The sequence below is a fragment of the Alosa alosa genome, chromosome 24 (genome assembly GCF_017589495.1).
Source record: "Alosa alosa isolate M-15738 ecotype Scorff River chromosome 24, AALO_Geno_1.1, whole genome shotgun sequence".
Classification (NCBI taxonomy): domain Eukaryota; kingdom Metazoa; phylum Chordata; class Actinopteri; order Clupeiformes; family Clupeidae; genus Alosa; species Alosa alosa.
The window spans coordinates 18,462,011-18,481,128 of record NC_063212.1 but is presented as its reverse complement, the minus strand read 5'-3'; the positions used below and the strand labels follow the sequence as shown (position 1 = coordinate 18,481,128).

Below are 19,118 nucleotides of genomic sequence, written 5' to 3'. Positions count from 1 at the left end.
TTGACTATTCCTCACATCAGATTAGAGTGTTAAATGGTTATAAACGGACTATTTTGATATTTAAAATAGTCAGTTGATATTTAAAATAGGATACATTTATATATACTGTGTTTAAAAAAGGCAAATAATTTTGTTGTACACAGAATGTCTCCAATTAAATAGTAGCAGTAAGAATAATTGCATATGACACAGAATGTTGGCTTTTCTTGCATTTATATTCAGAATTCAGACACGTTTAGCCTAGCTGAATTCAGAATTCAGACACGTTTAGCCTAGCTGACTTGTTTGAACATAACAATTTACATCTGATGTACAGCGTACAGACACCAAAAAAAACTCACTATGTCGATCACTATATTACAAATAGAAGGTTACTATTGCACACCACATGTTTGAAGGATTCACAATCCATCTTTGAGGGAAGTGCAGGACACCCCCCCCCCCACACACACACACACACACATGGACACACGTGCAACATGCACACACACACACAAACAAATGTGATTTCTGCCGTGCCATACGTGCCACACTAGCTGAGCAAAGTGCAAAAGCTGTGGTGCACTGCAAGAGAAAAAAAGTGTGAACAAAAGTCCCTCCACCACTGACCTCCACCACACCACACACACACACACAGCACAGCAGGCAACATAACATATCAGGCTTCAGTACTGGCACTTCTGACCCAACAATCTGCACCCAAATAAAAACAAATGAAAAAACAAATCACAGGATGCCATCTGCAAAACAAATGTGCAAATAGTTCCTCTCTATCTTTTTTAAGGTAAGTCAGGTTAGCAACAACTGCCTAAGTTGTGATTCCAAATGAGTATCTCTGTGATGTCTTTCTTGTTCTTCTGCTTGTGTTGGCTTCCTTTGGGCGATCTCCTTGCAAACTAGCCTACACAGCAGAGAGTCTGCAACTACACGAAAACTCATCTGGCAGGCAAACATTGCGCCGAAGGGAAAGAAGTCACTAAAATCTCTATCTGCCAGGTCATGTGACAAGACAAACCATACCATCCATGCAATGAAAGGACCATAGAGGAACCCAAGTGTGAAAGTGGCTACAACGAGCACACTTAAGCTTGGTCTGTTGGGTGCTTGTGAGAGCGAAGCACATGAACATGATGCTTTAAAGCACACAGACATAACTGCCACTTTAACAATGGAGCCAGTGCACAACAGAAGAACAAGTACAGCAGAAAACTTTGAAATTATTCCAAATATGGCAATGCATACACACCAAATGAGAAAAAAGCAAACAGTGTAAAACTTAGCAAACCATAAACACAACCATCTGTGGGAGAAAAGCCCCTCTAGCGCCACCAGCTGGTGGAAGAATAAACCCCAGAGTCTGGTGGCTCCCAGGAGGCAGCTGAGCGTGAAGCAATCAAAGCCGTCCGCAGAACACAGACCGTCGTGCTGTAGAGAGGCCACCACAACAGGGATGAGGAGAATCTCCAAGGCGTCGCTGAGGAGGAGGGAGACCATACGCTTGGAGACCTGACCGCCGCCACGGCGATGCAGGAGCAGAGACCGTCCAGCCCAAATCAGGGCACACAGACCCGCCTGCAGACCGATAATGGAGTGAAGTGACAGTCTGGTTTTGGCCAGGTTCCAGTCTTCTGCTGACACATTGAACTTTGGTCCATGTTCAGGCCCCATCACTGGTCACTGGAAAATCACACAACACACCGTAACTTGGAATGCACATCCAGTTATGTACTACAGGTAAGGCCACAACAAAAGATGGAGTCAAGAGGTTGGATTATAACAAAAATATGTTTTATTAACCAAAAAACAAACAAGAGTGTGAGATGCGTCCAAGTCGGTCATCAGTAATGCAAGGATGTTCTGTGTTTTGTAATATGTCTGAGTGCCGTGTTGCATGTCTACAACCCAAAACAAAAAAGTACCTGTAACACTTTACGATAAGGGTATATTAATGTATGCATGATTTCAGCATTATTTCATTCCTTTATATCTTCCTTTATATCAGGAACTGAGAAGAGTTCATTGTCTCTCATGCATGAACAATGCATCAACTAAAGCATTAGGTACAGTGGGTACATCATTATGATTTAGAATTATTTAAGCACAGTCAACCACTTCACTTTGAGTCACTTCTAGAACACAAACTTAGTGTACAATAAACTAGAATACAACAAACTGACTTCATACGTCACCTCAAGTCTTGGGTGCTTTATTCAAAATAAAGCTTGGTTATCGGATTTAGATGACTATCAGACAGACAATTCTCCCTGACTTACTGCATCAGGTTCAGATCAGTTCAGTAGATCCTCTTGCCACTGCTGCTGTTTTCAACCTGCAGAAGCTTGCTGTATTAAAATAAGCATTTTAAACCAACCACGGAGGTAAACTACCTAAATAATGCCTCTTGGTTATGAGTAGGCTATGGCAATTTATTGGATAAGGCCTACTAGGGTTGGGCGAATGAAGCCCCATGAGGCTTTGGAAGGTTCTTCCTGATTGTATCTAAGTGTTTCAAAGTGTCAAAGCATCGAATACAACAGTGACATCTGGTGGTTAGCAGACATAACGGCGGCTCTCATTAGCGATTTAAACAATCACAGACGAAGCCACATGCCGAACAAATGGCCCTTCTCTTAGCCTAGAAATCTAGACGCGCCCCTAGCTAGTCTAGCAACTCTCCGTTGGCTTGTGAGCTCCAGAAATCGAAACTTAATCAGGACATTGAAATCGTGTATAGTCGTTTGGTGGGCTTAACATAATGATTGATGGCAGAGTTGCAACGGTTTGGCTTGAATTCCCTGCTACTTTAAAACAAATATCCTATTGCGTCCTATTGCGTGCAGAGGGAATTTGAAAGACAACTGATTATCCCGCCCCTCGGACTGAGCACTGCGAACGGTGAGTGCCCAGACCCTACATTTTAATGTGGGTCTGGCTCGCCAGGCTACCCTTCTCTGACACTGGTAAAACAAAGCGGAGAGGTAACGTGTTCTGTTCCCTTGTGAGTAAAAACTATTAGGCCTACAGTCATTGGAATAAACATTATAGTTTTGATATGCTTCTAATAATTCGAATTGAAAATGTAATGTGCTTGGTTTTAAATAATGCTATGTTTCCGTGAAACTCTTAAAATGGCCTTGGGAGGGTGGTAGCGTGTTTGTATATCACGGGCGCGACCGTGGTTCAAATCCCGCCATGTTTATAATTGCCATGAGTTAGCATTATTTGATATTGCATGCTTCTCTATAGTGGTTGTGTTTAAGACTTCATTTGATGTTTTGCAAAAACTAGTGGCAAAATAACGTAGGCTAATTGCTGTAGATGACCACAGTAGTGTCAGATAACAGAAAACATATAAAGGGCATTGTGAAAACATGGGGCATTGTGTACAGTGGGGATTGTGAAGTGCTTGTGTAGGGCTACAATTTTAGAAGGGTGCTTGTGCAACAAAGCATATGTGTTGGGGACTTTAAAGGTTTATCGAACCCATAACGCTTTAGGGGTTTGATACAAGCACCGGTGCCCCTGTGTCAAATGTCCCATTTAAACTTTTCAGTGGCGTCCGAAGCCGACGTCATCAGTCCGCGGACCTTACAACTTTGATCTGGCGCTCCGATACATTGTGCCGAAGCAGATTGCTTCGCGGAAGTGATACGAGCTTCGGTGCCTCGGTGTCAGACTTCCCATCCCTAAGGCCTACACTTTATTTATTTAAAGTAAATTGATATTGCCACATAGCAGACGGCTGCATTTCTTGCTGCAGTTTGTTAAAACGAACTGAACACACGTAAATTCAAACGCTGAACACACTAGGCTATATTCAAACATTATACCCTATTTCTAATTAATTTATTTAATTTTCAGTCATCTCATGCCATATGCATGTGTCCATTCTGTCACTCATGTTGTAAGCTTCGTTCGGGTGTGTGGAATTCATAGCCGCTGTCATTTCTGCTGACCACCAGATGTCACTGTGTGGTCTTCGATGCTTCGGATCATTTTGCGATACAATCAGGAAGAAGCTTCAAAAGGCTTCGTTCGCTCATCGCACGCACGCACGCACGCACAGGACTTGGACTCAACAAAACAGAGAGACGATCCGTCAAAGGACAGAGAAACGGGGGTAGAATTACACAGTCCAATTAACAGAAAGACAGAGGACTGGACGAGACCAACGAGACAATAACGGGGAACAGGTGTGGAAGCAGAAACGGAGGGAAAACTAACAAGACAGGAAGCACAGACCAAATAAGGAGATGGGGCGGAGACAAAGACAGGTGACAGACAGGTAAACACAAAGCACATGGGGAACCAGGCAAACACAGCACACACAGGACACTACACAAAATGGCCACAAGGGTGGCACAAAATCACTCCATCCAGGCAGGATCCTGACACGTACTCTCAGTGAGGCTTTTCTTTCTATAGAGAATGCCTGTGACCACAAGTAGGGGCCCAAGCGTTGTGCCCATACAATTAGGGTGGGCACGTGCCCGACCAAAATCACGATGTCATTAGCTAATCGGACCGCAGTGAACGTGTCGTCTACTCATCTCTCTCTCGGGTCTCCCCCTTCAGCTGTTTGAGAGCTGATGCTGGATCTGAAATGCTATAGTATTGGCTGATCTCTGTTAAATAGCCGGGACTTAGCGAGACGTGATTTTGCCAAGTAGGCAGGGGCCAGGGAGGCAGACAGGGCAGAAACGTGGACATAGTGCTCTTGCCCCCTTAATTGGTTTGATAGAGATATTGATAATATAATATGCCCGGATGCATGTTTTATCACTGGACTGCTTTTTGCCACTATTGTATCACCATAGGTTTGATAGAGATATTGACTCCCTAAATCAATATTATGGATACATATTTGACAAACATTAATTAGTTACATTAAATTAGCCCAAAGTGGCCTAATCACAATTGTGTGCATTAAGCTCATAGGCTTTGTTAGAAATAGCAATGGAAAGCTGACTGTGGTGGTAGTGTCTTTAGTATCCCTAAAGACAACAACTGGAAATTGAATATTATCCAAGATTGTCATGAACTGTCTGTTAACACTGCAAGTAAATGTAAATACTATGAAATTAGGCCAGGCTTCCAGCAGTGTCTCCTTGTGGAATTAGCTTAACATAGCCTATATATAACTTGCCGCCGGTAAACAGAAAAAAACCCTCACCTGACGGGTTTTAGCCTACACTGCAAAATATGTGTAAGCTGTAGGCTATTTCTGAATGAATGACCAACAATGTATATGTTAAAGTGACTATGATTTCATCATTTCATGTTCCAGAATGAAACAGGCAAAGCTTTTTCTTTATTTGTATATTATTTTTGTTCAGGGTGTAGTTTTGATCTTGAAAAGGGTTAAAAAAAACAGCTCAGCCCAGCGCCCCCCCAAATATATGGTTTGCACAACGCCCCTGACCACAAGGTTGTCAGCAAAGCGAATGCTCTACTTCACATGCAACCACAACTACACAGCTTCAAAGTGTAGGAGAGAACAAATCGACCAGACAGAATTATTTAAATGTTGTGATCAGATTTTATAGTGTTTAGTGGGGTGAAACCTTTTCCACTGAACGAAATGCTAATGTAGCTACGGGTGTGTGTGTGTGTGTGTGTGTGTGTGTGTTATAACCCTAATATGTGTGTCTGCTCCTGGTGTGTGCACTGCTTCTAGTGTTTGTGTGTGTGTGTGTGTGTGTCTGTGTGTGTGTGTGTGTGTGTGTATGTGTATGTGTCATAATCATGAAATGCATGGAGAAAATCATACTACAACTCATCTTACCTACTGTCAGAACACAACTGGACCCATACCAATTTGCATACTGGCCGAAAAGGGGGACAGAGGACGCAGTGGCATGCCTTCTCCACTCCTTCCTTCACCACCTCCAGACTCCCCATAACCTCAATTCTGTTTGTTGACTTGGTAACACTTCATAACACATTCGTAGCAGCTGTCATAAACTGCACATAAAGCATTCATGATTGTTTTATGAGACATGACTCAACATTCATACCAAGGGCTGTATTTTGCACACCAGCATGGCGTAAAACTCGTTATCCACCCGCGCAAAGTTTAATTCGGTATTTTGCACGTTTATTTTTTAAACATTGCGCCCAGGGGTGTGGCAATTAACAACCTAGGGAGGGGCCTGGCGCGTTGTCTAAAAATCGCTATATCGTACACCACCTAAACCTGGTCAGAAGTCAATGGCGAGTTGTTCATATGCTATTTTAAGAGCGCATGTCAACAGTCATATTGGCAGGTGCACACACCATCCTTCTATCATTCATAAACGCACACCAGCGCACGTCCATGCAAAGCATTACAAATTGCACGATTACAATGGGAAACATAATTAGAATAAAGATATTAGGAAATACTGTACATCTCATGATGAGTAGTTATTCACCATCATTTGCAAATTGGTAATGACGGTTAAAAGTGATATAGGGGAGAGGCGAGAGACAGTATGGAGCACAGCTGAAGACACACTGTCACGAGATATAAGCAACTCCTCTGCAGGATAAATGTTGTTTTATTCAGTCATTTGAGCAATATTAGGGTAAGTGTTGCTTTTTCCAGTCTATGTTTTCGATGGTAACCCATTGTCACTCAATAGTGAAAGTAACTGCATATAACTGTCTTGTCGTTGACTGACACCTTGGTGAAGTTAGTTTCACTTTGCCAATGAGTTCAAATAATAGACGAGTGCAAATGCGTGAAGGCTATGCTAGGTTTTAGTAAAGCATGGTTTAAGAATGACTATTCCATACAGTCTCGCAAGCAGCCTCCTTCAAATGCGCCGTCATTGTCATTCTCATTGGTTTCAATGATGTTACACCCCAAACACACCCATATGACTGATTAAAAAACCTAGGAACACCTTGTTGCACCATGCGCTCCACGTTTGATAACGAAACCCCTTCCAATGTGAACTGGACATCCTACTAAATTTGAATAGACTTTTGACGAGTGACGATGCACTTTAGAATGTCATGATAGGGCGCCAAACAGGGGGTCAAGAGCGTGCAGATTAGCTTCGACATGTTAGCATACGCCATTTTCAAGTATGGCGCCGTGTATATTATGGTTATTTATGCATCATATGACAAATAAAGAAAGTGTATTGATCTTGTTTCGTTGTTGTTTGTCCCGAACAAAAATAGCCTAAACATGATTAAATACAATAAATTACACAACAGCGGCATTAAAGGTCTAATCTCATCGTTTTTTCATTAATTTTGCAGTGGTCTGTAGTATTGATGAATGCCCTGTGAGCCGGTTTTGGTGAAAAAAATGCTGTCCTGCGTCTGTTTCATGCTGTTCTATTTTGGTGGGGAAGGTGGGCGGGGAGGAACGACTGGATTTCGCCTCTAGTCATGAATATTAATGACATGCTAATGAATTCACCTCTGATTGGCTAACAGTACTGTGGCGCTTCCTCCAGTCCCTCATCCGATTCTGCCTGTGCCATGCTCCATATTCAACTTTACAGTGCTAAAACCTGGCTAAAACTCGAGTCAAAACTGTTGCACGAAATGTCTTCGGAGATACAACTTCATGTGTTTGATCCTAGTATCCGAGTAGGAAGAAGAACCGCTTCCTGATCATTTGTCGGTGAATGTAGGTTTAATAGAATGGTGACAATTTGCCTGTCAGCTTAAAATGTCTCCTAAAAGAGGTAAACGTTTGTGACAATCGTCATCTTGCTTTCAAGTAATAAACAGTTGGAAACGTTTTAAAATAAAGACCTATTTCTTTACACAGTCAAAAGTCTTTGCAATCTTCCTAGTAGATATTGTAGCTACTTCACAACACAGGTAAGCACCCTAAATGCAGTTCAGCCACTGACCTAGCCTGCTAATGCTATTGGAATAGATAGTTATGGTTGAATTCCATGATACTATCATTGAAAGACCACTTGGTCATAGCCCAATATATATATAGATCTAAATGCAAACACACCTATCTAGCTATATTTTGCTGGAATTGTACCAGAATGCCTACAGAAGCAGAGAATGTGTGCTGCAAGACTTCTTAATGAGAACTATGGCTTTGATAGCCTGATATTAGCAGAGGTTAGCCTACTCAAGTTGTTTTCTGTCACGTATGACAGAAAAAGTAGCCTACTATTACCCTGGAAATCCAGAGTTCTCGCGAGAGCACCATTTGAATTGTGCCCGCAAGATACTATCTCTCGAGCGAGAGGGACCAATCAAATCGGTGTAGGCGGGACAAAGGCGAGCTACACTGATGACTGACACTGATGAATTGTTGTGATTGGTCGTAGCGTTATCCAACTGTGTGCAGTGAGAGTTTCAAATGCATGCTTGGTGCCGCCCCTCGAATTGGGCCATTTTCATTACTCTTAATCTGAAAGATTCCAGGGTCTGGTTTACCAGGCTAGCTTACTATAGGAATCTTATAGTATTTTGGGACTAAATATTACAGTAATCTTATAGGAATACTATAGTATTTGGACATACTATAGGTACTATAAGACTACTATAGAAAAACTATAGCAGTTACAGGATATTTTTTAGAGTTATTAGTAGTACTTCTACAGTATGTCCCAATTATTCCTATAATAATTTTTCCTATAAGATTACTATAATATTTTGTCCCAAATACTATAAGATTCCTATACTACTTTTTCGTAAGGGGATTGCTCATGTGGTTAGAAAAATGGGCAACACCAGTACCCCTGTTGTCTTTATGACCCTGTACCCAGGATTAGAACCAGTCTGCCTTAGCATAATGTACTCCCTTCAAAATGCACTAAACATTCGACTATGACGACTATGGCCCTCTGTGAGAGAAGATATGAAAGGTAAGATAAACCTTTAGCTTAAAAGGGACAAAAACTGATGAAACTCCTAAAACAAATATACAAAACAGGTCAAGTTTCAATAAATAACTTTATTATATTTACATACAGCAGTGGTACTCAAAGTGTGGTCCGCAAGCTATCTCAAGTGTTCCACAAGTAGATGTGGTAAAATATAATAGAGGAGTTGTTTGCAATATTGAACCAACTTGTATGTAAATCCAAACAGTTCTGCAACACTGATGTAACCTATGCCAGTTTAAATCATAGGAATCCTCTGACACCATAAGCAAGGTGCAAAGACAATAAGCAAGGTGGTTCAGTAAGAAGGCCTATTGTGTAATATACTGTTGAAGTAGGTCTACTGTTTTTTTTTTTTTGCTAGGTGGTCCGTGAAACACTGACAAATAGTAATATTGCAGTCTATTAAAATAATGCAAACACAAAACAAGAACATCCAAACTATGCACAGAATTAACAATGTCCTCTTTTGCCAGACGATGCAGACATCTGGCCTACAGATCCTTTGTAAGATGGTGCTGGGATTATTTAGGGAAAAGGTCTGAGTTGTTGTTTTTTTGTATTGTCCTGGGGATCCGAAGGGACAACACACAAACACATTCATTGGCTGTGATGATTCTATTACATTGCTCTTTGATTTCTGGGCCATAGGTGGAGCCATCAGGTGTTATTGTGGAGATGTCGCTTTCATCCTCCTCCTCCTCCTCTTGATCAACCCGAGGTCTTCTAGCTGGCCTTGGATGAACAGGCTTGATGGCAGTAGAGGTAGCAGGCCCCCATGCCCATGGTGTATCCGAAGTGCTTGTATCAATATACTTTTCATGAAGTATTCTGTTTGGGTACCTAAAGTAAATAAATGTGTATTACTATCAAGTTACAAGATACTAATAGTACACAGGACATTCACTATCACACAAAACTGTACTGGCACAATGGAAACAAAAATATTTTAGTGACTGTGGTAAGGTGTATGATGTACTAAGTAGCACACCCACAAGACATTCGGTAATATCAATTCTATCTGTTATGCAATTCATGGGTTTCATCAGGTCCATTTACACAGGTGTATTAATCAAGCACCATGCAGTCTGCATTCATAATCGAAGAGCTTGATTTTATAAACCTGTGGAAAGTGACCTGAAGAAACCCATGAATTGACTTTCCCAAACATTGACGAGTACATAAGAACCTGTATTAGCCTACTAGAAAAAGACTTCTAGAAACTAGTTCTAACTAGCACAACAATAAAAGTTAGATCACAAACCTTTGCTTCTAACGTGATGACCTAATGTAGGCTAGAAAGCCGTGTAGCCCAACATGAGGATGTGCTCTGGAAGACATACTAAAGTAAACAGCAAGTAATCAAACAAAACATCATTGTAGGCCTACAAAAGTCAATGTATTAATGGCAAGAAGACATAAATTAGACTAAAGTGTAAATACCTGGGCTCTAGTGATAGCAACTTAGCCTAATAGTGCACGGGTATTGTGTTTTTGATTTTCCCTGTTTAGACTAGAACAATACCCGTACTTAGTTGAGCATAAGATATTGTTGCTAATATTATTATTTGTGGTTTAACGCTTAGATTAGAAGATTATAGGTTCAACAAGCTAAATCTCTGGGTAGTGTGGTCAGTTTCTTATGAGTGTAATGTTAGCTACACCAGTCACTTAACTGAAGCATTCCGTTCGCGTTATGTACTGCATCAATTAGCTTCCAATAGGCCTAATCAATGGAAGTAGCTACACCTGGCGTGTTAGTGGCCTGTAGGGTACGTTCGGGAAAATAGACCATTCCTCTAATGGATTTTACCAGAGCCCTTCAGAACACTTCAGTTACGTGCCTGGTGTAGCTTCCTGTAATATAGGCTAGCCTAAGCCTAGCTTGTACCCTTTTCATGCATGCTAACGTGAAGAATATGAACATGCTATTTTGTAACAGACGTTAGGTGGAAAAGTTTGTTTGTACTTACAGCCTGTGAGCTGGTGGTCGATCGTCATGACGGTACAGAACCAGGTTTTCAGAACATCGATGCAAAACCACTTTCTAACTGTAGGCAGTGAGTATGGTCGAAATGATTGAAACACAGAACTAATGTTGCACTACTTCGATGGTGTTCCAATGATAAATCCGAACCATTTCTTCCTCAACTCTTGTTTCTAAGGCAAGACATGCAACATTGATGTGTTATTGCCACAAATAACACAGGCAGGATTTTTTTCCGCCATGTTAGCAACTTGCTGTTAGCTCCTACTAGCTGCAGAGAGACAATCCCCTAGCTGCAAAATCTTCCAGTCTTCCTGTAGGCGGTCACAAGCCAAGGTGGGCGAGGCCATGAATAATCAGTTTCCCTTAGGTGTCATTGGGAAGGGCTCTTTCTGATTCTGATTTTGAGCTTGCCAGAGGCTGAATCAGTAGGCTACTACATTGAAATACAATTATTGCCGCGAGGCATTCCAGCCTACAAACTTAATAAAAGTAAACCATGCATAATTAAAAAAAATAGCTCAATTTAGGCTACTTCGCTTCGCAATAAGGTTTCCATTAGAGCACAGCGCACGTTTAATGAATGAGTGAAAGGGACTGCCTTATCTCACAATCAACAGCTGGAAATTCCAACACTTTTTCAACTACACGAAACTTTACAGTGATCATCAAATACCCCGTAGATTTAAGTGCCCATCAGTCTCAACATTTAACTATATATTAAAAGTCCAAAAGTAAATTAAATCCCATACCAAAACCGAAAATCGTCTGCTTTTGATAGCCTAGTATGCCGCTCCAAACAAAACACATGTCTCACAATAAAACGCACAATGTAAGAAATAAAGTTCTGCCTCGAATAAGCCTACCCCAAATAAATACCTGTGCTTTGCGAAGCCTAAGTAAATAGCAGACCCCGGACATAATGTATGATTTACGGAAAGTATGCAATCATACGATGTTGGACGCCTGACGATGCTGGCCGTCTACTGTGCCTCTGACTCCGCTGCCTCGACAGGTGAGCGCGAAGATTGGATATCGTATATGCAGACTACATTCTCTTTAACGTTACTTTACCGTCTGCGGTGTACAACCCAAAGTATTTCCAGACACCACATTTTAGATGAGTTGGGGACGTAATTGTCCGCTCATGCTGGCAAACAATAAAATAAAAAACAAACTAATCATAGACTGTAAAAATGCGCTACACATGGCACTAAAAACCAAATAGTTTATTTATAGTTCGACAACGGATATTTCACGTCATGTTCGAATGCATATTTGCAGCAGCAGGACGTCAGGCAGACCGCTCTTAGTTAGAGCCGCTGTTATCCAATGAAATTAAGTTGCACTTCAGGGCTTACTCCACTGGACTCCACGCGTTCCTCGAGCAACTTTTTCTTCTTCTTGTTACGGGCAAGCAAAGTATGTGCATTATCGCCACCCTCTTACTGGAGGATCTACTCTCTTTTACAGAATATCCAATAAAAATCGACGCTGATTCATGCGTCATTTCCAGCTTTAGAACTTGGCGATGGTCAGAGCCGACTGGCGCTGGATCCGAGCCCCAGTGTTCAATATGGCGTTGACTATGAATTGGCCGGATTTACTAGCCTAGCTGTCATTCATTTGTATGGAGGGCGGGACTTAGTCACTCTCTCCAGTTATATACAATACCTCCATGGCCCCAAACCATTCATGAATGTGGAAGACAGAACGACAAAAATGTGTCAAAATAAAAGTCCAACAATTGCAAAGCAGCATTGCCGGTTTTGTTCCAAACCTCTTACCTGATCACGTCACATCTGAGTCAATGGGCTACTCCAGTGCCAAAAAGACAGAACATGGTCAAGCAAATAATTTTTGTTTCATAAAAATGTATTTGTTTTATGATACCTTTGCAGATGATTTCTCATCTTTTGCTACTGGGAATGTCAAAACAAACAAAAACTAACAAAAATACGGGTCAGCTGAATGTAGGCTAGTTTACCTCCCAGTGTTAAATTCAGTGATTATGAATACTTCACAACTTGTATAGTAAAGTGACATTCGATGTAGACTTCATAAGATATTCATGAAATATTTACAAAAGCTGGAGAGAAAAACGGCAATGCTGCTTTGCGATTGTTGGACTTTTATTTTGACAAGTTGTCATCGTTCTGTCTTCCACATTCATGAAAGGTTTGGTATGAATGTTGAGTCATGTCTCATGAAACAGTCCTGAATGCTTTATGTGCAGTTTATGACAGCTGCTATGAATGTGTTATGAACTCACCCATCAAGTAAAGTGTTACCGTTGACTTCAGCTCCGCATTCAATACAATTCAGCGCCATCAACTCATCAAGAAACTACAGCACCTGAATGTCACCCCTCTCCTCATCCACTGGATATGAAGTTTCTCAGCAACAGGCCACAGACAGTGAAAATAGGGACAACATCATCAACCATCATCACCAACACTGGAACCCCCAAGGTTGCGTACTCAGTCCCTTCCTGTACACACTTTACACAAATGACTGCCAGAGTTCACTACCCAACACCACTTACTACAAATATGCAGATGACACAGCCATAGTAGGACTACTTACAGACAACAGTTCCATCACAGCTTACCACCAGTCCATCACAGATTTTGCACTGTGGTGTTCTGATAACTTACCCTGGAAATCCAGAGTTCTCGCGAGAGCACAATTTGAATTGTGCCCGCAAGATACTCTGGCCACGAGCAATGATCCAAATTTCTTCTATCTCTTCTATCAAATCGGTGTAGGCGGGACAAAGGCGAGCTACACTGATGACTGACACTGATCAATTGTTGTGATTGGTCGTAGCGTTATCCAACTGCGTGCAGTGAGAGTTTCAAATGCATGCTTGGTGCCGCCCCTCGAATTGGGCCATTTTCATTACTCGTAGCCAGACCCTTAATCTGAAAGATTCCAGGGTCTGGTTTACCAGGCTACTGATAACTACCTCCAACTCAACATTGACAAGACAAAAGAACCGGTCATTCATGCATCAAAATCACCCCCTGGACTCACTCATATCACCATCCATGGCCAACCAGTTGCACAGGTCAGCACTTTCAAATATCTTGGTCTCACCATTGACAATAAGCTTAACTTCAATGAACATGTCACCATCACACAAAAAAACGCACAACAGAGACCGTTATGCAACGCAAAACTAAGATCACTGTATGTTGCCCCCCATCTCCTTCTGCTACTCTACAAAAGCATCATCCAACCCCTTCTACTCTACTGCTCCCCCTGTTTCTTCACCATACTAAATGTCACCAGCAAGAACAAACTCATTAAAATCTCACACTTAGCATCCAAGATAATACAGCTTCCCACCCCCAGCCTCACTGATGCGAATGACACAGCCAACACACGCCTTGCACGCACCATAGTAAGCAGCCCTGACCATCCCCTGAACCGGTTCTTCACCCCACTCCCATCTGGCCGCAGATACAGAGCCCTGGACTGGAAAAAAGCGCACTTTAAGAAAAGTTTTGTACCCTCAGCAATCACTGCACTAAACAAACTCCTGTGACAATCATCCATCCCCCCTATTCTTTTGTGTTTTATGTTGTCTGCACTGTCCACCTTTTTGCTTGTATGGTGTTGAGGAGGGAGGGAAACTGGGGGGGTGGGGGTATGGGGTGTGTTATGTTATATGTATGAGGCTGTGTATATCCTGCATGGAATGTAATAATGATATGTGTGAAAAAGAATATCCTTAAAGGACAATAAAGACTCTATACTATACTAGTGTGTGTGCAGGGGAGTAGGACAAGATCCTGGACCCCTGCATAGGCAGTCCTGATGAGCCCCCATGTTCCTCAACCCAGGTGAAATAATATATATTCCAGACTTTTCAAGGGCCCTCTTTCCCCTTGAGTCCCTATAATCAGTATTGGTTTTACCCCCAGTCCGACGCCCCTGTTTGTGTGTGTGTGTGTGTGTTACACTGGCCATAGAAGCACGGTTTACAGTTCATGAAAAGGCAAAGATCTGGTATTTATTATCAAAGAGGCATTCGTCAGCTTGTTTGTTTGTTTGTTATTTGTATGAATATGCCTTGAGTATGATCATGCCTTCAAGACTTGGTTCCTCTAATTCTAGAACTTCAAGTAAGAATTGAAAGAAGGATTGCAATATCTCACAGCTCTGCTACATTTGCACACACAGGGACTGACGAGGTCAGTTTGGCCGGAACAGTTCTCATCTCTGGACAGCTTATTCTGGTGTTGTCCACAGAACAGGAAACCAGATGGTCTTTTTATGGCATGGTTACTATGGTTTCTGATAACTACATCAAAGAAGATGTTGTGCAGCAGCATAAACATGTTGGTAACACTTTCTATGAACCCAGGATTCATAAAGAATTATACATACATTTAGAAAAGGTTATAAACTATTCATGATGCCACATAATTAGTGTCACAATAATAAAAAAAATATTTATACATACTTTATTCATACTGATGTAAACCTACATGTATTACATTTTAATTTTAGTGCTAGATAGTTTTGAAATCCTTGAAATATTTTGGTGTTATGAAGGACAGTAGATGTGTTTTGGTATCAACATTTTATTTATGGAAAGTAGGCTACATTGTACAGTTACACATTGTCAAGACAAATGCAAGAGTCAGCAATCTAGGACAATTGTGGCATTAAGCAAAGTTTTCACATTTGCATGAAGTGTGTCTCTCATTATTAAAAAATATGAAAATGCATCACAATAAAGCACATCCAAAATCTGTAAACTTAATCTGATGTCTGGACAGTGTTGAGCTCAATGCCTGTCTGAGTTGGCTGCCTTTGGGGGTTCTTCTTAAAGACCAGCACACACAGCAGAGGGTCTGCAACCACCCGGAAACTCATAATGCAGACAAACATGGAGCCAATGTAAGGGAAAATTATCCATAAAGGTACAAATAAAAATGGGGCATAGAGAACCCAAAGAGCTCCCATTGCCACTGCAAGAACACGTACACTTGTTCCTCTATCTTTGCGGCTTGTGGTTCCTGGGTCGGCACATGAACATGATGCTTTAGCAGTAAACACACATGAAAGGATTGCTACAATAACAGCCACTGGTAAAAGGGCAAAACACATCAATGATAAAACGGATGGACTGATAAAATAAATCAAGGGGCAGATCCAGATGGCAACACTGATTGGAATGGAGCAGAATGGAGAGGAGAGGCAAGAGACACAGTGAGGATGCCTGAGAGACAAAATGCTCTCTAGCGCCACCAGCTGGTGAAAACACAAACCACACAGCCTTGGCCCAATAAATGCAACTATGAGAGCTATTGGGCAGTCACGGTCATAAAAATACCATAACCTTGAATAACCACAACCATGACGACCAATCACATTTGATGACATGGATGCAATGAGGAATGGAATGAGGAAAAGCTCCAAAATGTCACTGAAGAGGAGGAAGATGATGAAGATGGAGACTCTGCCACCACCACGCACATGTAGAAACAACATACGGAGAGCCCAGGATACAGCAGGAACACCCACACACACTCCAATGACAAGAAATATTATAATTCTTGTAGACACATCATCCATATCATCCATAGCATCATCCATTGCAAGATCATACATAGCTGTATAGTCCATTGCATAAGAATAATTCATTGTATCATCCATTGCAAGATCATAGTCAAAATAATCATCCATAGTCTGTAACTTCTTCTGTTGTTCAATCTGAAAATGTAAAAAAAAAAAAACATTTCCTCTTTTCACTGAAGGTATCTTGTCAGTCTATACTAAGTCTCTTCACCCTCCAGAATCACCCCGGGTAAAGTTGAGTAGAGTGGTATACAAATGTTTGGCTTTATCTTTTAAATCTCAGTGAGTTATTTTCCAAAACACTATAGTATGAATCCATTTTTGAAAACATGAATAAGTCATGTTATGTTATTGTGTATGTCAGGTAATAGTATCAATATATCAATGCAGTTGTGTTGTTTTGATTGAGTAAAGATAAATCAAGTAACAATAACCCAATTACAGTTCCAAAACAAAATAAAAATATATATTATTGATGATAATATATGAATTTTTTTTTAAATGCATTAAAATGGTGGATATAGCGTTTTGGAAAAGAGCTCATACCTCCTGAAGAAAAAAAACATGTTTTTAACAAAAAAACACATGTGCCACAATTATCATCTATCTATCTATCTATCTATCTATCTATCTATCTATCTATCACTTTTTGTACTGACAGAACGATTGATAGAGTTTGTATAGACACAGTGAAATAAAGAGTGAGGTCTACAAGAACAATTTTGGTTGGCAGCAGGCATGTTTAGCAATATAAATATTATTTTCAATAAGTTGAACCCATTTCAAACATTAAATCTATAGCTGACAACCAAAAACTAGAACACATTTATGTCTTCCATGACTTTGCATACACAAAAGTGAACACAATGTGCAGAACTTACAGTAGAGCTGCCTAAGGGACTGTCACAGCCAAGGACACCCTAGTGTGGATTGTGATGCTTCAAACACTTGGCTCAAAGAAGAGTCAAATGTCACCTCACAAGAAACATGTCTTAGAGTCAATAAGGAAGCACAAACACTTGCACATTTAGATAGTCACTGCCTACAAGTGTCAAGGCCAACCGAAAGTGAAATCTAGATCAGTGTTTCTTAACTGGTGGGTCGGAATCCAAAAGTGGGTAAAACGACCATGTACTTGAAGAATGCTTTCACTTTTGTTGAGGACAAAAAGGAACAGAAACCACAGTGTGTGGTGTGCAGTGAATTATTGGCTCATGACTATGACAATGACATGACAAAACTAAAATGGCACATAGAAACAAAGCTACCTACCTACTATCATCAGCACGTAAGCATGTAACATCAGCATGTTCCAAACTAGATGTACCGCATAGCGGTACAAAATATGACCGCCGCTCAGTCCTGTACATCCGTTCCGTGAAAATAAATCACACTTCAATTTGTCTCCATATTTTACTCCATCCCCCACTCTTGAAACTTTTGTGTATGCTTGTTTGGCATGCCTGAGTGTGTGTGCGGCTGCACAGAAAGTAGCCTACTGGTGCTGAAAAAGGTGAATAGATTGTAGAATAGCCAAAGAAGATGTAGCATTGTTATAAAACCTTTAAAATCTCTAAACAATCACAAGTAGGGCAGTTCATCACAGTTCATCCATTGCAACTGGATTGATGAAAGGTCACTTACACCTGTAGGCTACATTGTATTTGGGAAAAGCAAAAGGTATCAGCATAATGTTATTTATTTATTTATTTTTTATGTATTTTTAAACAAAAACATCTCTGTCAGTTCCATGCCGTTTTCAACAGCTATCAAAAACAAAGGTCATTTACTTCTTCTACATAAGATTTTAGTCATCTTTAGTTCATGTAATACTTTATTGTCAATGCACAAATTAAGTAACAGTAGTCTGAAACGTTATTGTTAATGCACAAATTAAGTAACAGTAGCCTAGTCTGAAACGAAATGCTGTTTTACATCTAACCAGTGGTGCAAATAACTGACATGTCCAAATGGGCCTTGATGAAATGCGTCGCTAGACTGTTCATACACATTTTAACGGGCCAAAGTTGAAGAGCTTTTGTCCGTTATTGTTAGTGCAAATATAGGCTGATTCATGTTCCCTTGCATTGTTTAACTGAGGTCCATGGCTAGTCTGGCTTTCATCAGAGGTTCACCCAGCCTAGTCCATAGGCACCCGATATTGTTTAATTTTCCGATTGAGATATACACGCTCTGGCTATTCTAAATGCAAAAATGCATCAGGGAGTTATGACAAAACGGTAACTAACAAACTAGATCCTAATAGAAAGCTGTTAGCTTCCCTAAGCTACAGGTAGGATTATAAGGTAGGCCTATTTACAACATAAATTGTCAATAGGCTATGCTGGCGACACAAATAAAATCTCCTTTGGAAACCAATGGCTTACGCCTTACCGTATCAAGCGGACTTAAACTGTCATATCGTGGCGAAAAGTTGTAATAACATTCACGCAGCTCCATGAGTCAAGGAAAGCGCGAATGAAGTAGCCACTTCTTAATGGGACCCACTACACAGTAGCTTAAGGTGTGTTGCTAAAGCAGCCATAATGAAATTACATTACATTACATTACATTTGGCTGACGCTTTTTAACCAAAGCGACTAACAACATGGTAAACAGTAAGTTTTAGAACAATTCTAAAAATTCTGCTAAAGCAGCCATAATGAAATGAAGGTGTCATTGTTTGG

At 40.8% G+C, this 19,118-nt stretch overlaps 1 protein-coding gene across 1 annotated transcript; it reads right to left on the bottom strand.

Annotated features, from left to right (window-relative positions):
* Positions 1-15,454: 15,454 nt before the first annotated feature.
* LOC125289729 lies at positions 15,455-17,377 on the bottom strand. The gene is made up of 2 exons (XM_048236701.1): positions 17,313-17,377; positions 15,455-16,566 (listed from the first exon to the last, which is right to left on the bottom strand). The coding sequence occupies exon 2, from the start codon at positions 16,537-16,539 to the stop codon at positions 15,610-15,612; it is 930 nt and encodes a 309-aa protein (XP_048092658.1). The 5' UTR covers positions 16,540-16,566; positions 17,313-17,377; the 3' UTR covers positions 15,455-15,609.
* Between the last annotated feature and the right edge of the window lie 1,741 nt (positions 17,378-19,118).